Source organism: Suricata suricatta, chromosome 8 (assembly GCF_006229205.1).
Source record: "Suricata suricatta isolate VVHF042 chromosome 8, meerkat_22Aug2017_6uvM2_HiC, whole genome shotgun sequence".
NCBI lineage: Eukaryota > Metazoa > Chordata > Mammalia > Carnivora > Herpestidae > Suricata > Suricata suricatta.
Window position 1 is genome coordinate 80568390 of NC_043707.1, and position 27657 is coordinate 80596046.

At 34.9% G+C, this 27657-nt stretch overlaps 1 protein-coding gene across 1 annotated transcript in view; it reads right to left on the minus strand.

Annotated features, from left to right (window-relative positions):
* Positions 1 to 27657, minus strand: part of MSH4 (mutS homolog 4) — an 86398-nt gene that overhangs the window by 21613 nt on the left and 37128 nt on the right. The window contains exons 9-13 of the mRNA XM_029948461.1: positions 10498 to 10572; positions 6961 to 7025; positions 5681 to 5850; positions 1294 to 1430; positions 199 to 302 (exon numbers count right to left, since the gene is read on the minus strand). Of these exons, the coding sequence (XP_029804321.1) occupies positions 199 to 302; positions 1294 to 1430; positions 5681 to 5850; positions 6961 to 7025; positions 10498 to 10572 (551 nt within the window). The remainder of the gene's footprint in view (positions 1 to 198; positions 303 to 1293; positions 1431 to 5680; positions 5851 to 6960; positions 7026 to 10497; positions 10573 to 27657) is intronic.

The window sequence follows — 27657 nt, forward strand, 5'->3', positions numbered from 1 at the left end:
CAAATCTTCTATGATGCTGAATGATCCCAATCACAGTGACAGACTTTAAAAGTTTTAATTGTAGTTCCAGATTATATTTCTTTGTTAACATTCATAATTGTGTAATTTTCTGCAATCAGAAAAAAGCCAATTGATGAAATGTATCATAATGCCTCATATTAAACCAATTTAATAAACAAATATTTCCAATGTGCTTACATATAAGTCATATGATAGATTTCTCTCAAAGATTCTTGACATCTTTCATTCATTTTAATTAAATCTGTTGATGTAAAGGTATAAGAATTTTTCACTTTAGATATCTGCTAGGAAATGAAAAATCAAATGTCAAGATATGTGTACACTCCTATAAAATAAAACTTAGGTTAATCACTTTAATTTTTGAGGTAAAGCATCACAAAGTCTCAAATAAAGTCTCCAAAAAAGAAAAGATCACTTATAAAGTTAAAGCAGGATTTTTTGACCTAGTCTATTCTGGCACAACTATTTTTACAGGTCTTAAAATTAAAATAGCCATATAAATATGTTAAATGGTACAACTTATCACTGAGTAACATGCATGACAGATATACCTCTCCCTCCCTCCCTCACCTAGCTTAGCCCTTGCCCCACATTTCAACCTCACTCAAACTCTAACCCCATTACTATGTCTCCACCCATTCTTTACTTCATCTACTTCATCCCCCATTATTTAGTATTATAGTGTGTATTTTAAAATCCTAAAAATTAAATGGTTTGTTTTGCCAAAAGTTACCCCTGGGAGCAGAGAAAGCAAAATTAGAGGGGTTAGACTTTTGCAAACTGGTGAATCGTGGGGAAGATAATGTGTATTTCGGAAAAAAATATTTCCCCTGATATCCAGGTTTGGCAATATTGGATTTTAAAAAGTTAAGTAGATTTCTTTACTTCAGGATTTTTAAACCTTTAATAGACAAATATGCACTGAGAACTACCTAAAACAGGACATGGTACAATATTTTCCAAATTCCTTTGATCAAAAATATCTTTGGACTTCCTTTTTTTCATTTTCCTTTTTTTTTTTTTTTTTTATACATACCACACTTCCAGAACTGTGGAATGCACTGTTTGGTGTCTCTCAAAAATAAAAAAAAAATTAAAAGTTTCTACATTACTCTTAGATTAATATAACTCTTAGGTGGGTTAATAGTAGAAGCAATATACAGAACATCCAGAAATTTGGCAGGTAAAATTCAAGGAATGTCTGAAAAAATGTAAAAAGTTATTCTGCAAAATCAGAAACAATAATTTCCAAGCCAAAATGCTAAAATGAACCTTAATAAACTCTGAGGGAAGTTGATTATTAGGAAGTGCTGTACAATCTATAGTCATCTGGATGAAAAATCCTCGAGCAGAGCTAAAACTTGTCCTTAAAGGAAGACTGTATTTTTCTGCAAGCTGTGATATCATTCCTAGTGACCAGAAACAAGAAACACAAAAAGAATTTTAATGAGGAAATTATTTTCTGTTTAAAGAAATCATATATTTTCTTATTATTTTATATATAAATATGGAGGTCATGCTACTCTTAAACTATAAAGATTTTTAGTTTCTAACATATATATTTCAGCATTCTTTTAAGAAAAAAATTGGTAGTACAAAGGTTGACATTTTGATAGGTACTTTGGAAGTAAAAAAACCCTAAAAACTAAAATAAAAAACAAAACTAAGACTATTTTATAATCTCTGTATTAGAATATTAGATTTTTTGTTATCAGTTTTTATGAAAAGGAATAGAATCATATAAATAATTACAATCATTAGTTCACAATAAGAAATTCTCTCCACAAAACATATTTTGCAAAACAAAATATTCCAAAACAATGGATGATACAAATAAAATTCCTAAAAAAATCAAAATCTTCCTATCAACTTCAAACTCACGACAGTTATAAATGTGTATATATATATTTTTTTAATTTAAATCTAAATTTGTTAACATATAGTGTAATAATTATTCCAGGAGTAGAATTTAGTGATTCTTTCTTTACATATAACAACCACTGCTCATCCCAACAAGTGTCCTCCTGAATGTCCATCACCCATTTTGCTCATCCCCTTCCTACATCCCTCCAGCAACCCTGTTTGTGCTCTGTATTTAAAAGTCTCTTATGGTTTGCCTCCCTCTCTGTTTTTATCTTATTTTTCCTTCCCTTCCCCTATATATCTGTTTTGTTTCTTAAATTCTACTTATGAGTGAAATCATGATATTTATCTTTCTCTGACCAACTTATTTCACTTAGCATAATACATTCTAGACCATCCATGTTGTTGCAAATGGCAGGTTTCATTCCTTTTGATTGTCGAGTAATATTTCATTATACACACGTGTGCACATGCACACACACACACGTATACACTATGTACATACCACACATCCTTGTTATCCGTTCATCAGTTGATGGAAATTTGGGCTCTTTCCATAATTTGGCTATTGTTGATAGCTCTGCTATAAACATTGGGGTGCATGTGCCTATTTGAATCAACATTTTTGTATCCTTTTGGTAAATATCTAGTAGTGCAATTGCTGGGTTATAGGGTAGTTCTATTTTTTATTTTTTGAGAAACCTCCATACTATTTTCCAGAGAGGCTGCACCAGTTTGCATTCCCATCAGCAGTGCAAGAGGGTTCTCCTTTGACATCTTGTCAACATCTGTTGTTGCCTAAATTGTTCATTTTAGCCATTCTAACAGGAGTGAAGTGGTATCTCATTGTTGGTTTAACTTGTATTTCCCTGATGATGAGTGATTTTAAGCATCTTTTAATGTGTTTGTTAGTCATCTGGGTTTCTTCTTTAGAAAAGTGTGTGTTCATGTCTTTTGCCCATTTCTTCACTGGATTTTTTTTCTTGAGTATTGAGTTTTATAAGTTCTTTACAGATTTTGGATACTAACCTTTTATCTGGAATGTCATTTGTGAATATCTTCTCTCATTCTATAGGTTACCTTTTAGTTTTGTTGATTGATACCTTTGCTATTCAGAAGACTTTTATCTTTATGAGGTCCCAATAATTCATTTCTGCTTTTGTTCCCTTGCCTCTGGAGACATATCTATTAAGAAGTTGCTGCAGCCAAGGTCAAAGAGGTGTTGTCTGCTTTCTCCTCTAGGAGTTTAATGGTTTCTTGTCTTATATTTTAGGTCTTTCATTCATTTTGAATTTATTTTTGTGTAAGAAAGTGACCCAAGTTCATTCTTCTGCTTGTCACTGTCCAGTTTTCCCAACACTATTTGCTGAAGAGACTATCTTTTTTCCATTGCATACTCTTTCCAACTTTGTAGAAGATTAATTGGCCCCGCATTTATAAGTACATTTCTGGGTTCTCTATTCTGTTCCATTGATTTATGTGTCTGTTTTTGTGCTAGTACTGTACTGTCTTGATGACTATAGCTTTGTAATACAACTTTTGAAGTATGGAGTTGTGATGCTTCCAGGTTTGGTTTTCTTTTTCAACACTACTTTGGCTATTTGAGGCCTTTTCTTTTCATACAGATTTTAGAATCATTTGTTCTAGTTCTATAAAGAATACTGGCGCTATTTTGATAGGGATTGCATAGAATGTGTAGAGTGCTTTGGACAGTATTGACATTTTAACAGTATTTGTTCTTCCAACCCATGGGCATAGAATGTTTTTCCATTTCATCATGTCCTCTTCAACTTCCTTCATAAGCTTTCTATAGTTTTTGGCTTTTATCTCTTTGATTAGGTTTATTCCTATGTATTGTATGGTTTCCAGTACAATTATACATGGGATCAATTCCTTTATTTCTCTTTCTGCTGCTTCATTACTAGTGTGTTTAAATGCAACCAATTTCTGTATCCTTTGCTAAATCCATAGATCAGTTATAAGAGTTTGGGGTGGAATCTTTCAGGTTTTCACATAGAGTATCATGTCATCTGCAAGTGGTGAAAGTTTGATTTCTTCCTTGTTAATCTGGATGCATTTTATTTCTTTGTGTTACCTGATTGCTGAGGCTAGGACTTCCAACACTATGTTGAACAACAGTGGTGAGAGTGGACATTCCTGTTGTGTTCCTAATCTTAGGGGGAAAGCTCTCAGTTTTTTCCCATTGAGGATGATATTAGCCGTGGGTCTTTCATATTTGGCCCTTATGACCTTGAGGTATGTTCCTTCTATCCCTGCTTTCTTGAGGGTTTTTATCAAGAAAAAATGCTGTATGTTTTCAAATGCTTTTCCCGCATCTAGTGAGAGGATCATCTGGTTCCTGTCATTTCTTTCATTAATGTGATGTATCATGTTGACTGATTTGCAGATATTGAACCACCTCTGTAGCCCAGGAATAAATCCCCCGTGATCGTGGTGAATAATTCTTTTAATGTATTGTTAGATTTGGTTTCCTGTATCTTGTTGAGAACTTTTACATCCATGTGCATCAGGGAGATTAGTCTGTAATTCTCCTTTGTGGTGGGGTCTTTGTCTGGTTTTGGAATCAAGGTAATGCTGAGCTCATAGATTTTTAGCTTGATGACCATTAATGCCTTGAACATTACTTGTAAAAATTAACATCTTTATTCCGCAAAATAGTTCCTCCCAACAATTTCTTGTTTTTCTGAGTCATATAACCACTCTCATGTTAGAAATTTCAATCAGCACCAATAGCTACATTTCCCTTTACCGTGTCTATAACTACTCAGTTATTACTTTGTAGTTTCTTCCTTTGACCTTTGCATTTCTCTCTTTTCATATACACTGCTATCACTCTAATTTGTTAACTTGTAATAGTTTAAAATGGCTTCCCTGTCTCCGTCACTATATTCAAACTCCGAACCTTCAAAGACTAAATTCTGGTATCCAGTCTACATTTCCAATCTTACCTACTTTTGTCAGGAAATGCCCTATTCCATCCTAACCAATTTTCTCCCTGATCCCTTAAGATTTCCTTAGCCTTTGTAATTTGGTCTGTACCACTACCAGTAGGTGGATTTCCTTTCTCGGCTACTCTATCTACTAAAACATTCCCATCCTCTACGTTACCATACCCAGTCACACTCTTGACCCCTCTAACTTGTTATATTTTTCTCATATATCTTATATCCATGTGATATTATATGATCTATGTGATTGATATATGTATATATATACATATCATACACACACACATGCATTTGTGTTTCATTATTGTCTATTTTCTCTACTATAATATAATCTCCATGAGGACAGTGACTTTGTCTTGTTTACTATGTATTCCTAGTACCCAAAGCAGAATTCTTCTGTATTTACAAGAAACTCCATAAATTTGTTACTGAATTACTGTACTTGCTCAAATGCCACCTCTTTTAGACAAATATATCTCTTCCTCTGAAATCACTTCATATTGATAGCACTTTTCATGTAATTTATACACAGTGTTATATGAAGGTAAACAAATATCTCCTGATTTTCAGGTAACTCTAAATTTGAAGAAACTCTATATTTAAGTTTGGAGAAAAGAACACACTATAACACATACACTTATTTTTATAATCATATTTTAATATATTTTAAATGGTAACTATATTATTCTTACCTGTTTTGATGACAAAAATTTAATTAAAAACATGCATGGCTAGTTATCACAAGAAAAGTACAGCATGTCTTAAAAAGGTTTAATTTCTAAAAAAAAAAAAAAAACAAAGAAAAATATGCTGACATATTAAATTACCTGCTATGTCATCTACAATCTCTGTATATGTTCTTCTAGCTATGTCAAGAAATTCATTTATGTTAGATCTCACTGCATAGCACTTCTGAGTCCTCATGTTCAGGCATCCTTTCATGTATCTTGCATCATCATTAATTACAGTTTTAATCTTTTCAAGTATGATTCCAAACCTAAAAAAAATATTAAAGACAATTAAGTCAAATAATTATTTTAATTTATAATCTGAGTCTGTTAATGATATATTTTCTTGAAATAATTTCAAATATAACAATATATTTTCTTGAAATCTGTTAAAATTATTTTAAGAATAATTTAGCAATATATATACATATATATTTGCCTTACAGAAGTTAGAACTATGACTATGTCAATTTTAAAATATTTTGTCAATCAAAATCAGTCTTTTAAAATAACAGGACACTACCAAGAACAATTCTACAATTGCTAATATGGAGATCTCCCAAATTATTTACACCAACTATGTCTATGAGTATAAAATATATCCATGAAGAACTGTTATAAAAATTCTGATTTCATGTTCATTGACTCAATAAACATTTACTTACACCATGTATCAATCAATATGTCAGGTGTACAGATTCAAAGAAGGATTAAATATATGGCTCATGCCCTCAGTTGGGGGCACTAAACACATAGTGTAAGACAGTGTACAATCTCACAATAATCAGTAATTAATTGCAGTGATCATGTAAACCAAAAGTGTGGTAACATTTATTTTCCTAACTTTTGTTTTCCTCTGTTCTGTATTTTATTTGTAATTTTGTTTTATTATTAACCTCAATGTGTGGCTCACAAAAGACGTGAATCCTGAATCAATAAAGTAGCAGTTCTTAAGTATCACAAGTCTTTTTGGTCAAGAATCAAGGTGCCACCGCTAAAAACAATATTAAAATTAAATGGTATTTAGATCTTATACATTAGGCCCTTTATGATTTATAAAAGAGAGGAATATCTTTTTATATTTGTAAGTCTTTCCATGGAGAATGGCTAAAAAAAGAATTATTAAAATTATGTATTATTTCAATTTTTAATACTCTTCCAATTGCCCACTAACAAAAATACTCAATATGCTATTTATTTATGGGCATTTATAAGATGCAATGTATAATTAGAACTTTGATGAATAGTTTAAAGGTACTGTTAACCAGATTTCAAGTAATTGCCCTATAGATTACAATTAGAGTCCTTAACATCAGTTATGATGAGGAAGAAAGGAATAATTAGCATGGATATTTTATTAATAGCTGAGTGACAAAGACCTCTTATCTTCTAAGGAACCACAGTAAGCTCTTAATAAAGGCGTGTTACAGTTCTTCAGAGCAATCTGTTAAAAAAATAAAATAAATATAACTAAAAATAATAAATGACACTATTCAAACATAGCATTTTACCTTTGTTTACTACTTTAAAGTTTACAAGTTCTTTCTTGACTTTCTTGCTTCATCTTCTCAAGTGTGTACGCATAATAGATATTTTAGGTATGTGTGAGGTATCTTTCACATTTTCAGATAAAGAACACCTGGCTAACAAAGGGGATTCACTGCTTTACTGTTATGACTTTAATTTTTCTTGTCTGTCAGCTAATTGTTAGCATTCAACTACTTTTTAGGGGTAGGTACTTAAATAGCTATCATTGTACATTAATTTTTTTAAGTTTGTTTATTTTTGAGAAGGGGGCCATGTGCACAAGCAGGGGAGGGACAAAGAGAGAGACAGAGGGAATCCCAAGCAGGCACAGCACTGTTACGGTGCAGCCCGATGCCAACTTTGGGCTTGATCTTCCCAATAGGGATCTCCTGACCTGATTGGAAATCAAGAGTCAGACGCTTAACCAACTGAGTCATCCAGGCACCCACTATGATTGTACTTTTAGAGTACTCTACATATAATTCTAAAATCTGGGTTTTAACTATGCATTAAACTAAAAAAGTGCATTGCATGTTTATAAATAGAGCAATTTCTCCATTCTTCTTTTTTGTTTTTTAATGAGAGAGAGCAAGAGAGTGTGAAGGAGGGAGGGGGAGAGAAAGTGGGGGAGACAGAGAATCTGAAACTGGCTCCAGGGTCTGAGCTGTCACAACACAGAGCCCAACACGGGGCTGGAACTTGGGAATGGCAAGATCATGACCTAAACTTAAGTCGGATGCTTAACCAACGGAGCCACCCAGGCACCCCAGCAATTTCTTCTTCTTTTTCTTTTTTTAGCAATTTCCATTCTTATATGGAAAAATCAGGTATTTAATTTTGCTTAATGGAAATTATGAGTGGTCACTATTTGAATAAATAGAAAAAAGAAAACATAGTTAAGCCGACTTTTACCTAATTTAGTTTGCTATAAGGTAATGGCAATAATAACATTTTTTGTTAATGAATAGGAAATATTTAAATACTTTCAAAAACTGTAAAATTCATAAAAGCATAAACAAAAACATTTAAATCACTTCTAATTCTACCATTCTTCTAAATAAATAATCTAAACATGATAGTATATTTCTGGTCACTTCCCCAAATAAAAAATCTTTTTATCATTGCATACTCCTTTTCTCCCCTACTTAATACTGCATCACAAGCATTAGAAACTCTTATTAGGGGCACCTGGGTGGCTCAGTTGGTTAAGGGTTGACTTCAGCTCAGGGCATGATCTCACAGTTCATGAGTTCAAGCCCCACATCAGGATCTGTGCTGCCAGTTTGGAGCCTGGAATCTGCTTCGGATTTTGTGTCTCCCTTTCTTTCTGCCCTCTCCTGCTTGCACTCTGTCTCTCTTTGTCACTCAAAAATAAACGCTTAAAAAAAAGAAGAAACTTTTAACAGTATAAATTTTTAATAAGTCATATTTCACCCTCTAGAAAACAGTCTCTTCCCTTAATCCTTGGAGTTGTATGCTACTTACATTTTCTCACTAATATAAATAATGCTGCAATGACCATAACTGGGCATAAACCTTAGTTAATATTTCTTAAGAGTTCTTTTGGACAGATTTCTAGTAGTATAACAGCATCAAAAGATAGATGTTGAAAAACTTCCCTGTAAAGTTTATGTACAATTTGTACGCATAAAAGCTGTGTATGAAGTTTTATGTTTTAGATTTCTCTCATTAGCAGTAAGTTGCATCCATTAAAAAAATTAAATCTTTGCTTCTTTGACATATAAAAAATGACATTAATATTTATTTCCTTGACTAATATTGAAGTTGAATATTTTTGGTACTACTTATTAACCCCTTTGATTTCCATTTTAGGAGCATTTTGCACATTTCTATTGGTTTTCCAGTATTTGCTTTTGAAATTACATGAGTTTTATGAAAGAAATTACTATTTTGTCTGTTATAAATTTTTCTTAATTTTCTTTGGCTTTACTTTGCCTTTGACATGTCAAAGCTTAAAATTTGTGTTTTATCAAATCTATCAATTTGGGGGGATAATTTATTATACTTTTTTCATTCTAAAAAAGATGGCAACATTTTTTAAATCTTTTGCCAAATTGCTTTCATTATATAATATTTATTAGAATGAACTCTGTAACAAACTTTTTCCACATTTTTCATTATTTTTTTAAAAGCAGCTCTTCTTTGTCACCTTAATGTTTAAAAATGTTTTGCACAAGGTCACCTGGCTGGCTCCATTGGTAGAGCATGAGACTCCTAAACTCAGGGTTGTGCATTTGAGTCCCACATTGGGGGAAGAGATTATTTAAATATATAAATGTTTAAATACAAGTTTTGCACATCTTAGTATTTAAAATATAGTATTTAGGGGGGCCTGGGTGCCTCAGTCAGTTGAGCGTCCAACTTTGGCTCAAGTCATGATCTCACAGCTCGTGGGTTCGAGCCCCGCGTCAGGCTCTGTGCTGAAAGCTCAGAGCCTGGAGCCTGCTTCAGATTCTGTGTCTCCCTCTCTCTCTGTCTCTGCTCTGTTCAGACTGTGTCTCTCTGTCTCTCAAAAATAAATAAATGTTCAAAGAATTTAAAAAATAAAATAAATAAAAAATAAAATATAGTATTTATCGTATTAAAAAATCACATCAGAGGTACTTCAGGTAAGAGTTAGAAATAAATGCTAAAATCAAGTGAACAGGATATTTACATAGTTTCAAAGTATCTCTCCACAGATTATTTAATGATATCGCAGTGAATTGATCAAAGTTCGTATCACCAGAATGCGGAATGAGATCATGTGTCTTCTGATGTGATATACTGAGAAAGATATCACTTTATCCATAGAGTATTACTGATGAATATGCATAAGTGGAATTTAATCATGAGAAAATAACCATACACACAGATTGACGAATAACTTATAAACAACTGACACTCTTTAAAATGTTAATATCATGACCAAAAAAGGTTGAAAAACTTTTAATTAAAAAAAGTATAATGAAACATGACATTAAATACAATGCATGATGGTCCTGGGGTGGACTCTGTATCAAGAAAAAAAATCCATTAAAAAATCATTAAAACAATTAGAAAATTTGAATATAGAGTACACATAATAGTATTGGATCAATGTTAACTATCCTATCTTTTTAAATTACACTGTAGTTATTTACGAAAACATCTTTGTTCTTAAAGATATACGCTTTAGTATTTAGGTACTGCAATTTTCAAACAGTTCAATAAGGGTAATGATAAGTATAATAATTGGTAGTGTCTGTTGTGTGAGTATGGGGAGAATATGGGAATTAATTATACTATTCTTGCAACTTTATCTAAATTTGAAATTATTTTGAAACAAAAAGTTGTTTTAAAAACTGATGTTAGACATGTTTTATACAATATACATCCATATAAGTTACCTTTAAAGGATCCACAAGTTCCAAGGTATGTTTTAGGTATATTAAATTTGTTATCTTTGATTCAGCTGCATTAACCTATTAAGATAAAGACCCAAATGTGGATACTATAAATATATAATACAAGAATGAGTTTTCCTCTTGAACATTCTACACTGGTCATATTCATAGATTTTTATATATCAACCTACCCAGTATACCAGAATAGACAATATAGACAATAGGTAAAATTACTGACCCATCATAATAAGCCTAGTGCATTAGTTTCCAGAAAGTCTGACAATGAAAAGAGGTCATCTCATTGTGCCCAACTTTCATTTCTACTTCAGCCCCTTGGGTCCAACTTAACCTACAGTAGTGATAGAAGATACATTTCAATCCTGAACAGTACCAAGAGACTAAGATTAATTGAAAAAGGCACAAAGGTTATTTGTGGAAAGATAATATTTGAAAAGCTACATCCAAACTTCCGAGATAGTTACAGAATGACACAAATTTCCCTCATTGGTTCCTGTTTGTGCAAGTGAAACAATTTCCATAATTCCAGTTGTTCAAATTGATTATAGTTTTTGAAGTAAAGCAATATCAGCATTCAAAATTTTAAACTGTTTATAAATCAAATTGCACTATCCCTAGAACCAAACAGTGGTACTAAACCTGGGGAAATGAAGAAAGTCTTCTGAATGGACAAATTTACCAATACTGACAAGGAATTTTAGGATATTACATTATGATATAATGTACTTGATATATAACTGTTTCTTTTTGTAGTCTTCTGACCTATATCCCTATTGCCTATCCCTATCCCTGACCTATTTCTTACTGCACAATAGCTGGACTATTTAGTGACCATATGAGCCAATTTAGAAGAAATACCAAAATAAATGTTATTAGACCCCAAACAAGTTACCTCATGCTCTCAATGGATCTCTGAAAGGGGAAGATTAAAAATAAATAATAGTCATCAAACAGAAGACAACTTTCATCCCTATTACCAAAAGAGAATATCTCCCAAAAATACCAACTTTCCCTTAAAGAACAAGGTAGAAGGATTAAACCTAATGAATATCCACTTATAATAAAGTTAGAGTAATTAATAAAACTGTGGTATTAGCACAAGGACAGAGAGAGGGATCAATGGGACAGAATACAGTCTAGAAATAGACCCAAACATATGACTTAATCCAAGTATTTGATTATGACAAAGGCTGAGTGTAGAGTAATGGGGAAAGGATAATCTTTTCTATAAATGGTACCAATAAGATTATGAATCTGTATGAAAAAAAAGGGAAGGTGGCCTCTTCCTCACACCACATATAAATATCAATTCCAAATGGATTACAGATCTAAATACAAAACAGTGAAACAATAAAGTATCTGGAATATATCAAAGAAGAATATCTTTACTACCTTGGGTGTTCTAACCAAACTTTTTTTTTAAGCGTATTTATTTTAAGAGAGAGAGAGAGAGTGTATGTGCATGTGGGAGAAAGGCAGACAGAAAGGGAGAGATAGAATCACAAGCAGGCTCTGCACTGTCAGCACAAAACTGGACACCGAGCTTAATCTAACAAACCATGAGATCATGACCTGAGCTGAAGTCAAGAGTCAGATGCTTCACTGACTGAGCTACCCAGGCACCCTGTTGTTTTTGTAAGTTTGTCAACTTTTATAAACATTATAATTGATGATTTGACATACATTATTCATAGAGCCACTCTAATAGCCAAAGTTGCCTATATCTCCCCCATAGTCTGGCTTTTGTGGGCACAGAAATCATATTACAAACCCTATAACTACAAACTCCAACATTTGTGTTTTGCTTTCTACCCAATAAAAGATATACCCGCCTAATAACTTCTCATTACTGTAGTAATAAAGGCCTTTGTGATATCTTCCCCTCACTCCTTCGGCCCCTGACCAACCGTGGTACTTCCCCACATGACCCCATGTTGCATGTACCCCCCCTCTCATAAATTGTAAGTAATAAAAATCTTTTAATAACATCAGACTATGTCATCACTTAGTCATCTCTATTAATTAAAACCCCATAGGTACAAGACATTGGGGTAGGTAAAGACTTCTTACACAGGATACAACACCCACTATAAAGGAAAAAGCATAAACTAGGGTCTACATATAAATTAAGAACTTTCAATAAGTCACGCAAAGAAAGTCAACAAAGATATCACTTATACGTGAAATCTAAAAACAAAGAAAAAAACAAGCTCATAGATACAGAGAAAAGACAAGGAGCTGCCAGAGGCAGGGGGTGGACAAAATGGAAGGAGGCGGTCAAAAGGCACAAACCTCCAGTTGTAAAATAAGAAAGTCATGAGGATGTAATGGACAGCATGATGACTACAGTTAATAATCTCTATTGCATACTGAGAGTAGATCTTAAAAGTCCTTGACACAAAGGAAAAAAAAATTCTAAGTATGTATAAGGATAGATTTTAATTAGACTTACTATGGTGATCATGTTGCAGTATGTACAAATACCAAATCATAAAATAAAGAACTTTTATTCATCAAAAGGCACCATTGACCCAGGATAGGCTCTCCAAAAGCCAACTCAGAGAAATTAGAATTTGAGGACAAATAATTTATTTGAAAAGTTATTCTAAGAAGTACAGGCAAGACGATAGGGAAGGGCAGCAATATAGGATGCACTGATGATTACGGTATCACTGTATGGTACCGAGGCTCAATCCTGCTGGAGACCATTCAGAGATGCTGTAGAATAAGTTTCATAAGCTATCTCCAGAGGTAAGTGTTGTGAAATAGGACATTGGACCTTAGTTCCCAAGCACTGTCCTTGTGCATAAAACATCCTTATCAGACTTCTGCTCCCAAAATGCTGGGAACAAGGGACTTGATGAAGTTCCAGGAGGAAGTGCAGGACACAGCCTTCCTGGTCATCAGCCAAGAGTGACATGAAGCTACAAGATATACCCACACACAGTTGCAACCTGCTCCTGCTCTGCCACTCTGTGACTGTCTCTATTGTCCTGGTTAAACATTTACTGCTGACTAAACGTTTGCCATGTTCTCCAGGCTTGCAAGGAAGATATAAAATAAGATGCTGTTCCTAATAAAGTTTGCCATTAGCCCTCAGCTCTTGGTCTGTCTTCATCTCTTTTGGAGATGTCCATGGTGCCCAGCCTCCCTGGGACTGTCCCTTTTCACGGTACCCGGTCTTTCTGGGACCATTCAGCGATCAAGGTGCCCAGCCTCTCTGGGGCTATTCACGCTTCCATTAAGGAAGGAGCATGGTCACATTCCTGGGGTTTGGAAATGTCCCTGTTTCCATTAGCTGCTGGAAGCCTCTGGAAACGTCGTTGCCATCTTGCTCGTCGTCTCTCCAGAAATCTCCCACAGGTAAGTAAAATGGTATTTTTATTTATCAATTCCTGTTTGGTATTGGTTAAGATCTATTGCTGAGCAACCACTCCCTAATTACCCTCAAGTTTCTCCTGTGGCTAAAGAAAGTCCTCAGGCAGTGAGTTTCAGTTGCTTGTAGTAAGAATTCATTGTACAAAAGTGAATGCCAAGGGGATATGAGTGGCACAGCAACAATATCTACAATAATGAGGAAAAAAGCCAACTATGAAACGGGAAAAGATATATGCAACCTATAAAACCAAAAACAGAATCATAAAAGCTCTATAAATCCCCAAAAAAGATAACCCTAAAGAAAAATGGGCAAGAGAGTTGAACAAGATGTTCACAAAAGAAAATATTCAAATGGTCAATATACATGTGAAAGGATCTTCAACCTCATTAACAGAAAAACGCAAATTAAGACCACAATGAAATGCTACTAGCTACCAACCAAAATTTTATGGTAAAAATTTTAAAACTAATAGTATCAGGTTTGGGGGAAGAGTAATGGGAATTCACATATACCACTAATGGGAATATAAACTGATATCATTTTGAAAACCATTTTCATAAACATTTGGTCATTATCTACTCAAAATGAAGGTATGTATTCCTCATTGCCCTGGCCTGTGGGGTCATTCAACAGGAACCTGGAGGAGGGAACAGGTGAATGGATGGGGCAAGAGATACAAAGAATGGGAACAAGACAAGAGGTCTGATCAAGCTCTAACGTTTATTCAAGGAGGCTGATTATATACATGTGCAGGGAAAGGAGAAAGAATGCAGGGAGAGGCACACGGTACCAGGGACCTGTCAGACATTACCTGATGGTAATCTCAGTTCCTGGAGCCAACAGTTATTTATGACTCTTCAGGAACTAACAGCTATTTACTGCTGTTTATTTTACTGTAACATTCCACCAAGGTTGGCTAATTCTGCCTTAAATTTTCCACCAGAGATCTTTAACACTTTCTTTGGCTCCCGGCACCTCATGACTCAGAAATTCCACTCCTAACTATGTGCCCAATAAAAATGTGTGTACAATGATATTATAAAACATTGACAGTATTGTTTAGCAATATTATTTCTAATTTCCAGAAAATGTCAATAACTCAAAAGTCCAACAGTGAAATAAATAATGGCATATTCATACAGTGAAAGATTACATAGCAATAGCAATAAATGAACTACAGCTAAATGCAACAACATAATTAAATCTCACAAACATAATGTTGGCCAAACAACAATATATAAAAGCCATATATAAAAAATACACATGAATGTTTCCTTATATGTAACGTTTTTAAAATAATGGGTAAAACTAGATTAGAAAGAAAAACAAGAACACCATTACAAAAAAATAGTTTCTCTTGGAGGGAAGTAGAGAAGCAAAACAGGAGTTTTGTGTGTGTGTGTGTGTGTGTGTGTGTGTGTGTGTGTGCACACACAATTTTTCTTTTTTTTTTAAGTGGTTTATTGTCAAATTAGTTTCCATACAACACCCAGTGCTCTTCCCCACAAGTGCCCTCCTCCATCACCACCACCTCTTTTCCCCCCTCCCCCTTCAACCCTCAGTTCGTTTTCAGTATTCAACAGTCTCTCAAGTTTTGCGTTCCTCTCTCTCCCCAACTCTCTCTCTTCCCCTCCCCCTGGTCCTCCATTAGGTTTCTCCTGTTCTCCTGTTAGACCTATGAATGCAAACATATGGTATCTGTCCTTCTCTGCCTGGCTTATTTCGCTTAGCATGACACCCTTGAGGAGTTTTTAAAGTAATGGCAAAACACCTATTTCTTTACCTGAGTGGCCAATACATGGGTGTTCACTTTGGCAATGCTTGAAGGCATTTTTGGTTGTTACAACTGGGGAGATGCTGTTAGAATTTAGTAGGTAGAAGCCAAGGCGGCTGCTAAACATCCTAGAACACATAGAACAGTAAGAGAATTATCCTGCCCAAAATTTCAATCATGCCAAGCTTGAGAAATTCTGCTGTCAAGGTGCTGTCTTACTACAAGCATACAGATCCTCTTACCCTTTTATATCAATGATGATTTCCTCCCTGCTTGTTTTTTCTCTGTATCCCTCTCTAATCTCTCTATACTTTGCTGGCTTCAGAAGTAAGCAATTGAATCCTACAGTTGCAAGGAAGTAAATGTTGCCAATACCACATGGGTGGGTAGGTAGATCCTTCCCGACCTGAGTACTCCACATGAGTATTCCACCTTGGATGACATCTTAACTGCACCCTGAGAGAACCTAAGCAGAGAATCAAGCTAGAATGTACAGAGACTTCTGATTCACAGGAGCTTTGAGATAATAAATATGTGCAGTTTTAAGCTGCTATAGCCATGGTAATTTGTTATGCAGCAACAGACAACTAATTCACGGTCTCTTTGCAACTTTATTCTAAGCCAACAACAGAGAGAATCTCTTCACAGGGATTAGGGAATAATTTTCTACTGGCCTTTTGCATTTCTGCCTATCTTCTGAGAAAAGACACTGGACAGTCTTTTCAAAGATATTTGTATAGTGAACAGTTTTGAAAGATATAGAGTCTCCTTCTAGAGCAAAGGGTGAGTTTGCTTATAGTCATGGAAGATTAAGATGATATCTCCTCCAGAACAGCAGGCAAAATACTTATTACTCTATTAAAGATTCAGGTTCCCTAATCTCTTCAATTCTCCCTTGCAACACACTGCATGTGCAGGGATCACATGATCCTCTTCACTTCACCCTTCGGGAGTCAGTCCAAGAAAATGCTAATACTCTAGCTACTGCTTGCTCTAAATACTAAAGTCCTGTCTCTCTGACCCAGGAGTTTTGTGTCTTCTGTCAGCATCTATGAAACTGGCAGGCTAACTTGTTAGTTTGCAAGTAGGGTAGAATATAATATCCCTTCGAGTTTCTGATAATACTATGCTATAATTCTTATTTTTTTTCACCCCAGTTTCACTGGATTATAAATTCCTTTGGATTAGAGACTTACTTCTTATTGTATCCCTAGAACTTGTTGCAAAGCTTAGTAAAATAACTTGTCGAATAAATTTTTAAAAAGCCATGTACTGTACGAGATATTCTATATGGCAGTCTAACATCACTGGGGAAAAAAATTTAAAAGTATTCAAAATAAAGCAAAGATATTTGGATAAGAATTTGGAAAAACTTGCTTTTTTTGTTTTTTAAAAGGGTTTAAATAGTCTGTTTTTTAAATTAAATGAGTTCTATGCCCATACTGGGGCTTGAATTCACAACCCTGAGATCGAGAGTCACATGCTCTGATGGAACCAGCCAGGCACCCCAGAAAAACGTGTTTAATATCAACATTTTCAAATGTTGGAGGAGGTATTTTGAACGCTTATAATGGAAAAACTAAGTATTCTTAACACAATACATTGAAAGCAAGGGTATAAATATATAGAAAGACAAGGCATTCAGGTTAATCAAAATAAGAAATTTAAGTTTTCTTCTCAGGGAATACTGATGATCTAGAAAATACTATTTTCTAAAATCAATATTCTTCAGGAGAAAGTATAGGAACTCATCTTAGGCAAACAATTCCATACTGGAAATTTTCAGAGAAAATTTAGCTCATTTAGATGTTTAAGATAATCATATAATTCAGCCAATGGAAGGAACATTTAGTTCATTCACAAGTTTTAGCAAATCATGCAATTTAACCAGCACAAGTCTGAACTAATTTAGTAAATACTGTGTTCAATTAAGAGATATATGCTTATATCAAATGAGGAAAGATCTTAATTTAAAGTATATCTCCAGATGGTTAAGAAAACAGCAACTAAGAAACAGTATAAGGAATACTGAAATTCATGAATCATGTATAAAGTCAAATACTGTTCAGGGTTCCTCAAAAGTTAGTAAATCTGAAAAGTATTTTAAAAGTTTCCACAGAGGACAGATGTGCTGATTAGGGAAACAGTAGCTAGGACTGGTCCCTCTGAAACTGAAAAAAATGGGGAGTAACAGTGATCCTTAAAAACCTTCTGAAAGTAGCTATCGATTGTCTTTTCTGGATAGGAAAAAAGGAATACAGATCCTTAGCTTACATAATTACCTTAAATCTGACCCAGATGACTTTTCTAAAATCTGAGAGTCAAACTGATAACAGTCGCTGGCTAGCAAATCAAAGATATTTATGAGAGTTGGCCAAACTAACATTCCCTTCTTAATATTACCAGAAACAGTCTAAAGCAAAATAAACAAAACAAAACAAAAACCTGTATGTAACTAATTCTAATAGCTAGTGACACTACATTATGAAGTTGTATGACTATATAATACTACACATTACATGAGTTAACAACAAAGAGACTGCTCTCAGGTATAATCTGAGGATTTTTTCCTATAAAAAAAATTAAACAAAGCCTTAGTTTATATACAGTGAACAGCTCAATTGTGTTTCCCCCAAAAAAATTTGTCGAAGTCTTAACACTCAGTACTTCAAAATGTGATCTTATTTGCAAATAGAGCCACTGTACAGGTAATTAGTTACAATGATATCATACTATGGTAGTGTAGACTCTTAATTTAATATGACTGGTTGCATGTAAAAGACAGCCATGTGAAGAGAGACACACAGGAAGACTGCCATGTGACAAGAAAGGGAAAGACTGTAGTTATGCAGCAGAAAGCCAAAGAGCAATAAAGACTGCCAACAAACCACCAAAAACTAGGAAGAGATAAGAAAGGAGTTCCCTACAGGTGTCAGAGGAAATATGGCCCTGCCTGTCGACATCTTGATTTCAGACTTGTAGCCTCCAGAGCTGTGCGACAATATATTTCTCTTGTTTTAAGCCATACAGTGGCTAGCATTTTGTTTCAGAAGCCATAGGGAACTAATAAACATACTACTTATCAGTTTAGAGTGGCCATCAGTATAGAGTGGCCAGTATCAATAGTATAGAGTGCTCTGTTCCTATGCTGCACTGCATTTTTATGTGTAAAACATGTCATTCATAAATAAAATTGTCCCTCAAGTTATTTAAGATATTGTTCATTTGAAAATATCATCCAATGCAATGGAATCTAGTGAAAGATCATAAAGACTCTCTATATTCATAATCAATTGTTCATTTAAGTCTCTGAAAGTCCTAAAACATTTAATGGCTCTAAAAAGATGGCTAAACAAGTCAAAAGAGAGAGGGAGGGAGGGAATAAAAGGTTAATGACACACACTAGCAAAAGTATATCCAAAAGTAAAATGAAGAAGCCTCTCTGTATATTCAGAAACAGTTTATTTTAATATGAACACTGTATTTTAATATTAGCTGTCAGGGTCCACACAGGAAGAAGAGAGCATCCCTGATATGGGAGAAGCAAAGCCAGAACAAAATAAGAATGGAGAAGTGGTATAGTACTGGAGGAGAAGGAAGGTACCATATTGGAGGGCTGCCCAGCACAGAGTATATGAACCTGAACAAGGTCAAGAGGGTATCCACACAGGTTAGTGTAGTAAAACCTACGGAAAGTCTCTAGAGACTAGAGCCTAGACTTTTCACTAGGGCCGAGGGGAGGAGAGTAGGAGGGCAGTTTGATACAGAGTATCAGACCCTGAGAGACATGAGAAGGGTAAGAGGATGGTTTAGCAGGGAACGCTGGAACACAAGCGAGAATGAGGATGACATCTGCATAGGACAGAGAGTGGCAGCAATCAGAGACTGGTCACATAGATGAGTCAAATATGCTAACATATTAAGGATACTGAGAGCTAGATTTCTCATTATCAGAGAAGATAGTTACTAATACTATGGGAGAGAAAACTAATATGAACCCTGGGATGTTGAACTGAAATTGGAGGTACTGTTGTGAACTCACAGTTTTCAATTGTATATAGATGGATATAGAAATAAATGTAGAGGTGAATGTGTATATATTTATACATTTACTTATATACATGTACTTATTCCATAGCCATGAGAACGCTTGGGAGCAGTGACCACCCATCAGCAAAGAGTGCCCAGTGTCAAGATCTTGACTTCTAGATACCATATCTCATTAAAATGAACCAGGGCTCCTGGAGGAAATGGCTGACCCAAAGGCTAGGCAGAGAAAGTACAAAAAAGCCTGGTTCATTTTCTTGAACCAAAAAGTGATAAAGGGCTCAAAGAATGAGGAGTGTATTTCCAAAAGACTTAGAGACCAATTAAAAGGGGCCTGTGCTAGTCAAACATGAAACAATTTGAGAATCAAAATAAATACTGATAGTAAAGGATTATAACCAACTGAATATGAAACCATTAATCCATAGAAGATTAAATACAATGAAAATTTGATAGTAGGATATTTATAAAATCTCTCCAGAAAATACTTTTAATTACATAAGGAAAATAGTAATTTTATAGTGGAGAAGCCTAGAAAACCCCCTTCAATCAAGTGCACAAAGTTAACATCATCATAATGGAACATATCAAAATCATGAGCCATCTGATAAGATGTAATAAGAACACTGCCTCATTTCTGTGATATTCCTACCAAAGATACATTACCTGAATCTAATGATGAGTAAACATCAGATAAACCCAAACTGAAAGAAAATAACAGACCTATAATTTTGAAATGTCAAGGTCATGACTGAAGACTAAATAGACACAAAAACTAAAGGTAAATTTCCTGCTTCTCAACTGAATCCTTCTCCTGTAAAAGGAAATTATCAGCACAATTAGCAAAACTTGAATGGGGTCTGAGAATTAAAGATTTGATCATTGCAAATTTCCTTACTTTGAAGGTTTATTGTGGTTGACTAGAAGAATATCATTGTTTATAAGAAATATTAATGTATTTGGGAGTGACAGAGCATCATGTCAGCAACTTACTCCTAAAATTAAAAAAAGTTCTTTGAAATGTATTTACAAATTTTCTGAAGGGTTGAGATTGTATTTAATTTTTATTTTCACTTTTTTAAAAGGTGGAAACCTTTTAAAGATCTTATATACTACCAGAGAATGGAGGGGGCATAGTCAGTCAATAGCCAAAATTCAGGAAATCGAAATGGTTTCAACTTCTCAATGGGAACATTATAAGTTACAAGACAGTGGAGAAATACCTCCCAAATTATGAAGAAAAATTACTCCCTGGCTAGAATTTGATTTTCAGCTAAGCTATCAATCAATTATGAGAGAATAATAAAACATTTCAAAAATACAGTCCCATTCTTTCTCAGAAATTTACTAGAGAATGCGCTCCACAATTAGGAGAGAGTAAGCCAAAACAGAAGACAACTTGGGACATAAAAAACAAGAGATTCAACACAAGAGGGACAAAGAAAAATGCTGAAAAGAAACCTGAGGTCACGCTGTAGAATAAACAAAGAGAGGCAATCAGTCCAGAATAGAACAGGTCAGAAGCCAATGAGAAAGATATCTTCAAGAGGCTGAAATTATATGTAGTGAATAAATATACTGAAAGTATATTTTTAATCTACTAAGAGGATATTTAGATAATTGATGGAAAAATCTATGCCTGAATTAGTGAATGCACACAGTAAAACATACAAATAGAAAAACAGTTATTAATTCTGGGGGAAAAAAACATATAAAAAGTTGTGCAAGGTCAACTCTGTGTAGCATGAATGCCTCTTATTAATTTTTATCTAACTAAGATTATGTGGTAACCTTACTGGGTGATGAGAGATAAGTAAGTGTCCATGTTTATGAGAGAAGAAAGAGGGTTAAATATTCATCCTCCTGCCAGGAAATTTGACATGTAATGTCAAAGGATATCATCAAGAAAGTAAAAAAAACGACCTAAAGAATGACAGAAAATACTTGCAAGCCATATATCCAATAAGGGCCTTATGTCTAAAATATATAAAGAACTCTTACAACTCAATAATAAAAAGACAACCCAAATAAAAATTGAAAAAGGATATGAACATTTTTCAAATGGCCAATAAGGACACGAAAAGAGGCTCGACATCATTTAGTTGTCAGGGAAATGCAAATAAAAAACACTAGATATTACTTCACATCCATTAGGATGGCTAGAATCAAAAAGTCAGATAATAACAAGTGTTGCCAAGGATGTGGAGACATCAGACCCTCATAGACTACTGGAGGGAATGCAAAATAATACAATAATTTTGGAAAACAGTCTGACAGTACCTCAAACAATGAAACATAGAGTTATCATATGACTCAGCAATTCTACTCCTAGGCATATATCCAAGATAAATTAAAACTTATATACACACAAAAGTTTGTACATAAATATTCATAACAATATATTAATAATAATCAAAAGTGGAAACAACTCAAATGTTCAACTGATGAATAAATGCAATGTGCTACATCTATACAATGGAATATTATTCGTCAATAAAATTAAGTATTGATATATGCTACAGTATGAATTAACCTGAAAACACTATGCTAACTAAAAGAAAAAGCCAGTCACAAAAGACTACACGTTGTAGGATTCCATTTGTATTAAATGTCCAGAATGGGTAAATCCATAGGGACAGAGTGTAGATTAGTAAAAGCCAGGAATTAGGGGGCAGGGGAGTGTTGGGGGAGAAGATTGGAGGGAATGGGAAATGATTGTTAACAGGTAAAGGTTGCTTTATAGGGTGATAAACATGTTCTAAAATTGACCATAGTGATTGTGGTACAACTCTGTCAACATACTAAAAATGATTGAATATTAAACTTTAAGTGGGTGAAGTAGATGTTTTGAGAATTTTATCTTAAGTTATGTTTTAAAAAATAATGAACTATAGTATATACATAAAAGTGAAATGTATGACAACAGCCCAATGGGAAGGAAAGGGGAATTGCAGCACACTACTGTAAAATTCTTTTCATGTCAGCTTTATTAAGGAATATTTAACATATAAAATTGTAAGATATTTGAAGTGTACACTGTGGTGATTTGATACCCATATATGTTGCAAAGATCCACATCCATCTCCTCAACTTTTCTTTTTCTGGTGAGAACTTTTAAGTTCTACTCTCTTAGCAAATATCAGTTATAGAAGACTGTTACCAACTATAGTCACCATGTTTTACACTAGATCCTCAGACCTCATTCATTTTATAGTTGAAAGTTTATACCTTTTACCAACTTCTTTCTACTTCCCCCACACCCTGGTCCCTGGCAACCACTTTTCTATCCTCTGTATCTAGGAGTTTGGTCTTCGTGTGTGTGTATGCACACACATTATACATTTATGCATGTACCCACATATGCATATATGTATTCAGATTTCACATGTAACTGATACCATGCATTTAAATTTCACATATAATACAATGTAGTATAAATACAATGTAGTATATATCTCTTTGTCTGGCTTATTTCACTTAGCATAATGTCCTCAAGGTATTCCAGGTTGTTACAAGTGGCAAGATTTCCTTCTTCTTCATGGCTACATAATATTCCACTGTCTGTACATGTACGTGTGTGTTACATTTTCTCTATCCATTCATACATCAGTGAACTCTTAGGTTGTTTCTGTATCTTGACTATTGTGAATAATGCTGCAATGATCTCTTTGAGATCTTTTTTTAATTTTCACTAGATATATACTTAAAAGTGAGATTGCTGGATCATACGGTAGTGATATTTTTAACTTTCTGAAGAACTTCCATATTGTTTTCCATATCGGTTATACCAATTTACGTTCTAACCAAGAGTGCACAAGCTTTCTCTTTTCTCTGCATCCTCATCATCACTTGTTACTCTTGTTTTTTCTCATGACAGCCATTCTAATAGGTGAAAATCCCACCATCGTTTTAATTTACATTTTCCTTATGATTACTGACATTGACCACCTTTTCTTTAAAAAACATTTTAATGTTTATTTTTGAGAGAGAGAGACAGAGAGACAGAGAGACAGAGTGCAAGCAGGAAAGAGGCAGAGAGAGATACACACACACAGGAACCGAAGCACACTCCAGGCTCCAAGCCATTAGCACAGAACCTGATGCAGGGCTTGAACCAACAAACTATATGACCTGAGCTGAAGTCATACATTTAACCAACTGAGCCACCCAGGCTCCCCAACCACCTTTTCATAATCCTATTGACCATCTGTATGTCTGCTTTGGAAAAATACCTCTTCAGCTCTTCTGACCATGTTTAAATCATGTTGTTTTCTTGCTATTGAGTTGTAGGAGTTTTTTTTTTTTAACATATTTTGAATTTTACCTCATCAGATATGGTTTGCAAATATTTTCTCCAATTCTGTAGTTGCCATTTCATTTTGTTGACATTTCTTTTGCTGTGAAAAAGACTTTTAGTTTGTTTATTTTTGCTTTTGTTGCCAACAATGTTTGGTTCCTATACCATATGTGAGGTGATGTTACATTATTTGAAATAGACTGAATTTAGCAAGTCCTAAAGCAAGCCTTGAAATAGAAAAATAATGAGTTCTATATAATAAATCAACAAAGGGCATAAAATTGGGTCATAAAAAATCAAACCAGAAGGTGGCAGAAAAAAGGAAAAAGGGAACATGAGCTAAAGGGCAAAAGAAATACCACCATGGCAGATTTCATCAAAACATATCAATAATCTCATTAAGTTTAAATGGAATAAATACCCAGTTAAAAATAAGATATTCTCTGGGGCACCTGGTGGCTCAGTCAGTTGAGTGTCTGACTTCAGCTCAGGTCATGATCTCACAGCTTGTAAGTTCGAGCCCCACAACAGGCTCTGTGCAGAGAGCTCAGGCCTGGAGCCTGCTTTAGATTCTGTGACTCTCTCTCTGCCCCTCCCCCACTCATGCTCTGTCTCTCTGTATCAAAAATAAACTATAAAAATATTAATTTTTTTAGAAATAAGATATTCTCTGTATACAAAAAGACCCAAATATATACTGCCTATAAGAAATCCACTTAAATATAAAGACACAAATAAGTTAAAAGCATAAGAATGGTAAAAACTATACCATTCTAACACATCAAAAGAAAGCTGGAGGGGCGCCTGGGCGACTCAGTCAGCTGAGCTTCCAATTCTTGATTTTCAGCTCAGGTCATCACAGGGTCATGGAATCAAACTCTGCGCTGGGCTCAGCACTGAACATGGAGCCTGCTTGAGATTCTCTCTCTGCCTCTGCCCCTCCCCTCTGCACTGCCTCTCTCTAAAAATAAAAATTAAATTAAATGCTGGAGTGGATATATTAATATTAAACAGTAGATTTCAGAGCAAAAACATTATGAAGGAAAAAGAAGGTTATTTTATAATGATAAAGCAGTCAACTCATCAAGAAGACAAAGCAAGAAAAGGGATGATAAACTAAGACCGCAGCCTAGTAGGAGGACCCTACGCTTGGCTGGTCCTCAAACACAGCTACATAACTATCAAATCATTCTGAATCCTCAAGAAATTGATCTGACGTCTGACTGAACATACTGGACAACTAGAGGGAGAGAAGAGGTAACACTGAGGAAGGCAAAAGTGTGGAGCCATGGTTTGGGGGAGAAATGGACCACAGCAGGCTGCAGAAGGGAAGAAGCCCCTGTCACAGAAAAAGGCAAAAGAAAGCAAAATGCACAGGGATAAGCACAAGGAGAACATTTCCCCAAAACTGTTGGCTGGGAAAACAAGAGGGGCTAAATTTTGTGAGTTTTTACAACCAGTGGGGCTCAGAGACTGGAGTTTTAGAGGTCCCCAGGCTTGGCTTGGATAGAGACCTGAGAAAGCTGCTCTACCCCTGGAAAAAAGGCAGGCAAACAACACTGAGGCAGACTGCATGATCTGAGGAATGCTTAAAAGGCACAGATGGTTTGGCAACCATCTATGAGAGGTAACATTGTCTCTCTAGGGACAAAAGAACCAGCAGGTGCCATTTCTCTCCTCCACCCTTCAGCATAGGTACAGAGAAACCAGCTGAGGGCGAGTATCCTGGACACCAGCTCTTCACTGAACTTTACTCCAAATCCATGCTCCTGCACTCTGGTGTGATTGCCATTCTGAGACAAACCTGATCAGTCCCAACATGGCAAGACCCTTTCCCAGAGAATAAGCACAGATCCCTGCTACACTAGGCACCTAAAGTTTGGATTTTTAAAAGTCAGCAGGCCTGGCTAGGGTAGAGCCCAAAGTATTCTGTGCTGCTCGAGGCAGGCAAGCAACCCAGAGAGAGTGTGAAATTAGTGATCTGAAAAATGCCTGTGATGCACCATGGGAAATTGTTCACTCCTCCAAAAGTGCTTCCATGGGAGCAGCAAGCACAGACTCTCCTCTACAGGGACAAAGAAGCTGGGTGGTGCCATTTCCCTCCTCCACCCCTCAGCATAAACCAACTTCAATAAATAGCAAAGGACCAACACTGCCTGCCTTACCTGGTCATGTCAAGTCCTACCCCTCTGCACTCTGCTGGGACTGCTTTTCTCCAAGAGACTTGTTTTAGAACTAAATACACCACCAGATTAAAAGTAGGGGGATGGAAAATCATCTACCACGCTAATGGATGTCAAAAGAAGGCCAGAGTATTGAGGCACCTGGGTGGCTCAGTCAGGTCACAATCTCATGGTATATGATTTTAAGCCCCACATCAGGCTCTGCACTTGCAGAGCCTGCTTGAGATTCTCCCTCTCTCTCCACCCCTACTCAAAATAAATAAATAAAAAATTAAAAAAAAAAAGAAATCCAGATTATCAATACTTCTATCAGAGAAACTAAATTTTATAGCAAAGACTGTAATAAGAAATGAAGGACACTAGATCATAATAAAACGGACTATCCAACAAAAGGATCTAACAATTGTAAATATTTATGCCCCCAACTTGAAAATACCCAAATACATAAGACAATAACAAACATAAAGGAATTCATTGATAATAATACAATAATAGTAACTTCCACATCCACTTCCATCAATGGATAGATCATCTAAGCAAAAAGTCAACAAGGAAACATGGCTTTTAATGACACACTAGACCAGGTGGAACTTAACAGATATACTCAGAACATTTTATTCTAAAGCAGCAAAACATACATTCTTTTCAAGTGCATATCGGATTATATAGATAACAGACCAGGTCACAAATCAGGCTTCAACAAATACAAAAAGACTGAGATCATAAATGTATATTTTCTGGCCAAAATGCTATGAAACCTGAAGTCAACCATAAGAAAAAATTTGGAAAGACCACAAATACATCGAGGTTAAAGAACATCCTACTAAAGAATGAATGGGTCATCCAGGAAATTAAAGAAGAAGTAAAAAATTAAATGAAAATGAAAATACAAAACCTTTGAGAAATTGGTCATAAGAGAGAAGTAAAGAGCAACATAGGTCTACCTCAAGAAGCAAGAAAAATACTGTACACCTAAAGGAGCCAGAAAAATAACAAGAAATGAAATTTAAAGCCAAGAGAAGAAAGGAAGTAATAAAGATTAGAGTAGAAATAAATAATATAGAAACAACAACAATGGGACAGATCAATGAGATGAGGAGCTCATTCTTTGAAAAAATTAATAAAATTGATAACTTCCTAGCCAGATTTATTGAAAGACAGACAGAGAGAGAAAGGACCCAAATATATAAAATCACAAATGAGAGAGGAGAAATAACAACCAATACCACAGAAATACAATTATAAGAGAATATTATGAAAATCATAAGCCACCAAACCAGACAATCTGGAAGAAATGGGTAAATTACTAGAAATGTATAAAAAACAAAAACTGAAACAGGTCAGAAATAGAAAACTTGAATAGAACAATAAGCAGCCAAAAAATTGAATCAGTAATCAAAAATCTCACAACAAACAAAAGTCTAGGGCCAGGTATCTTCACAAGGGAGTTCTACCAAACATTTAA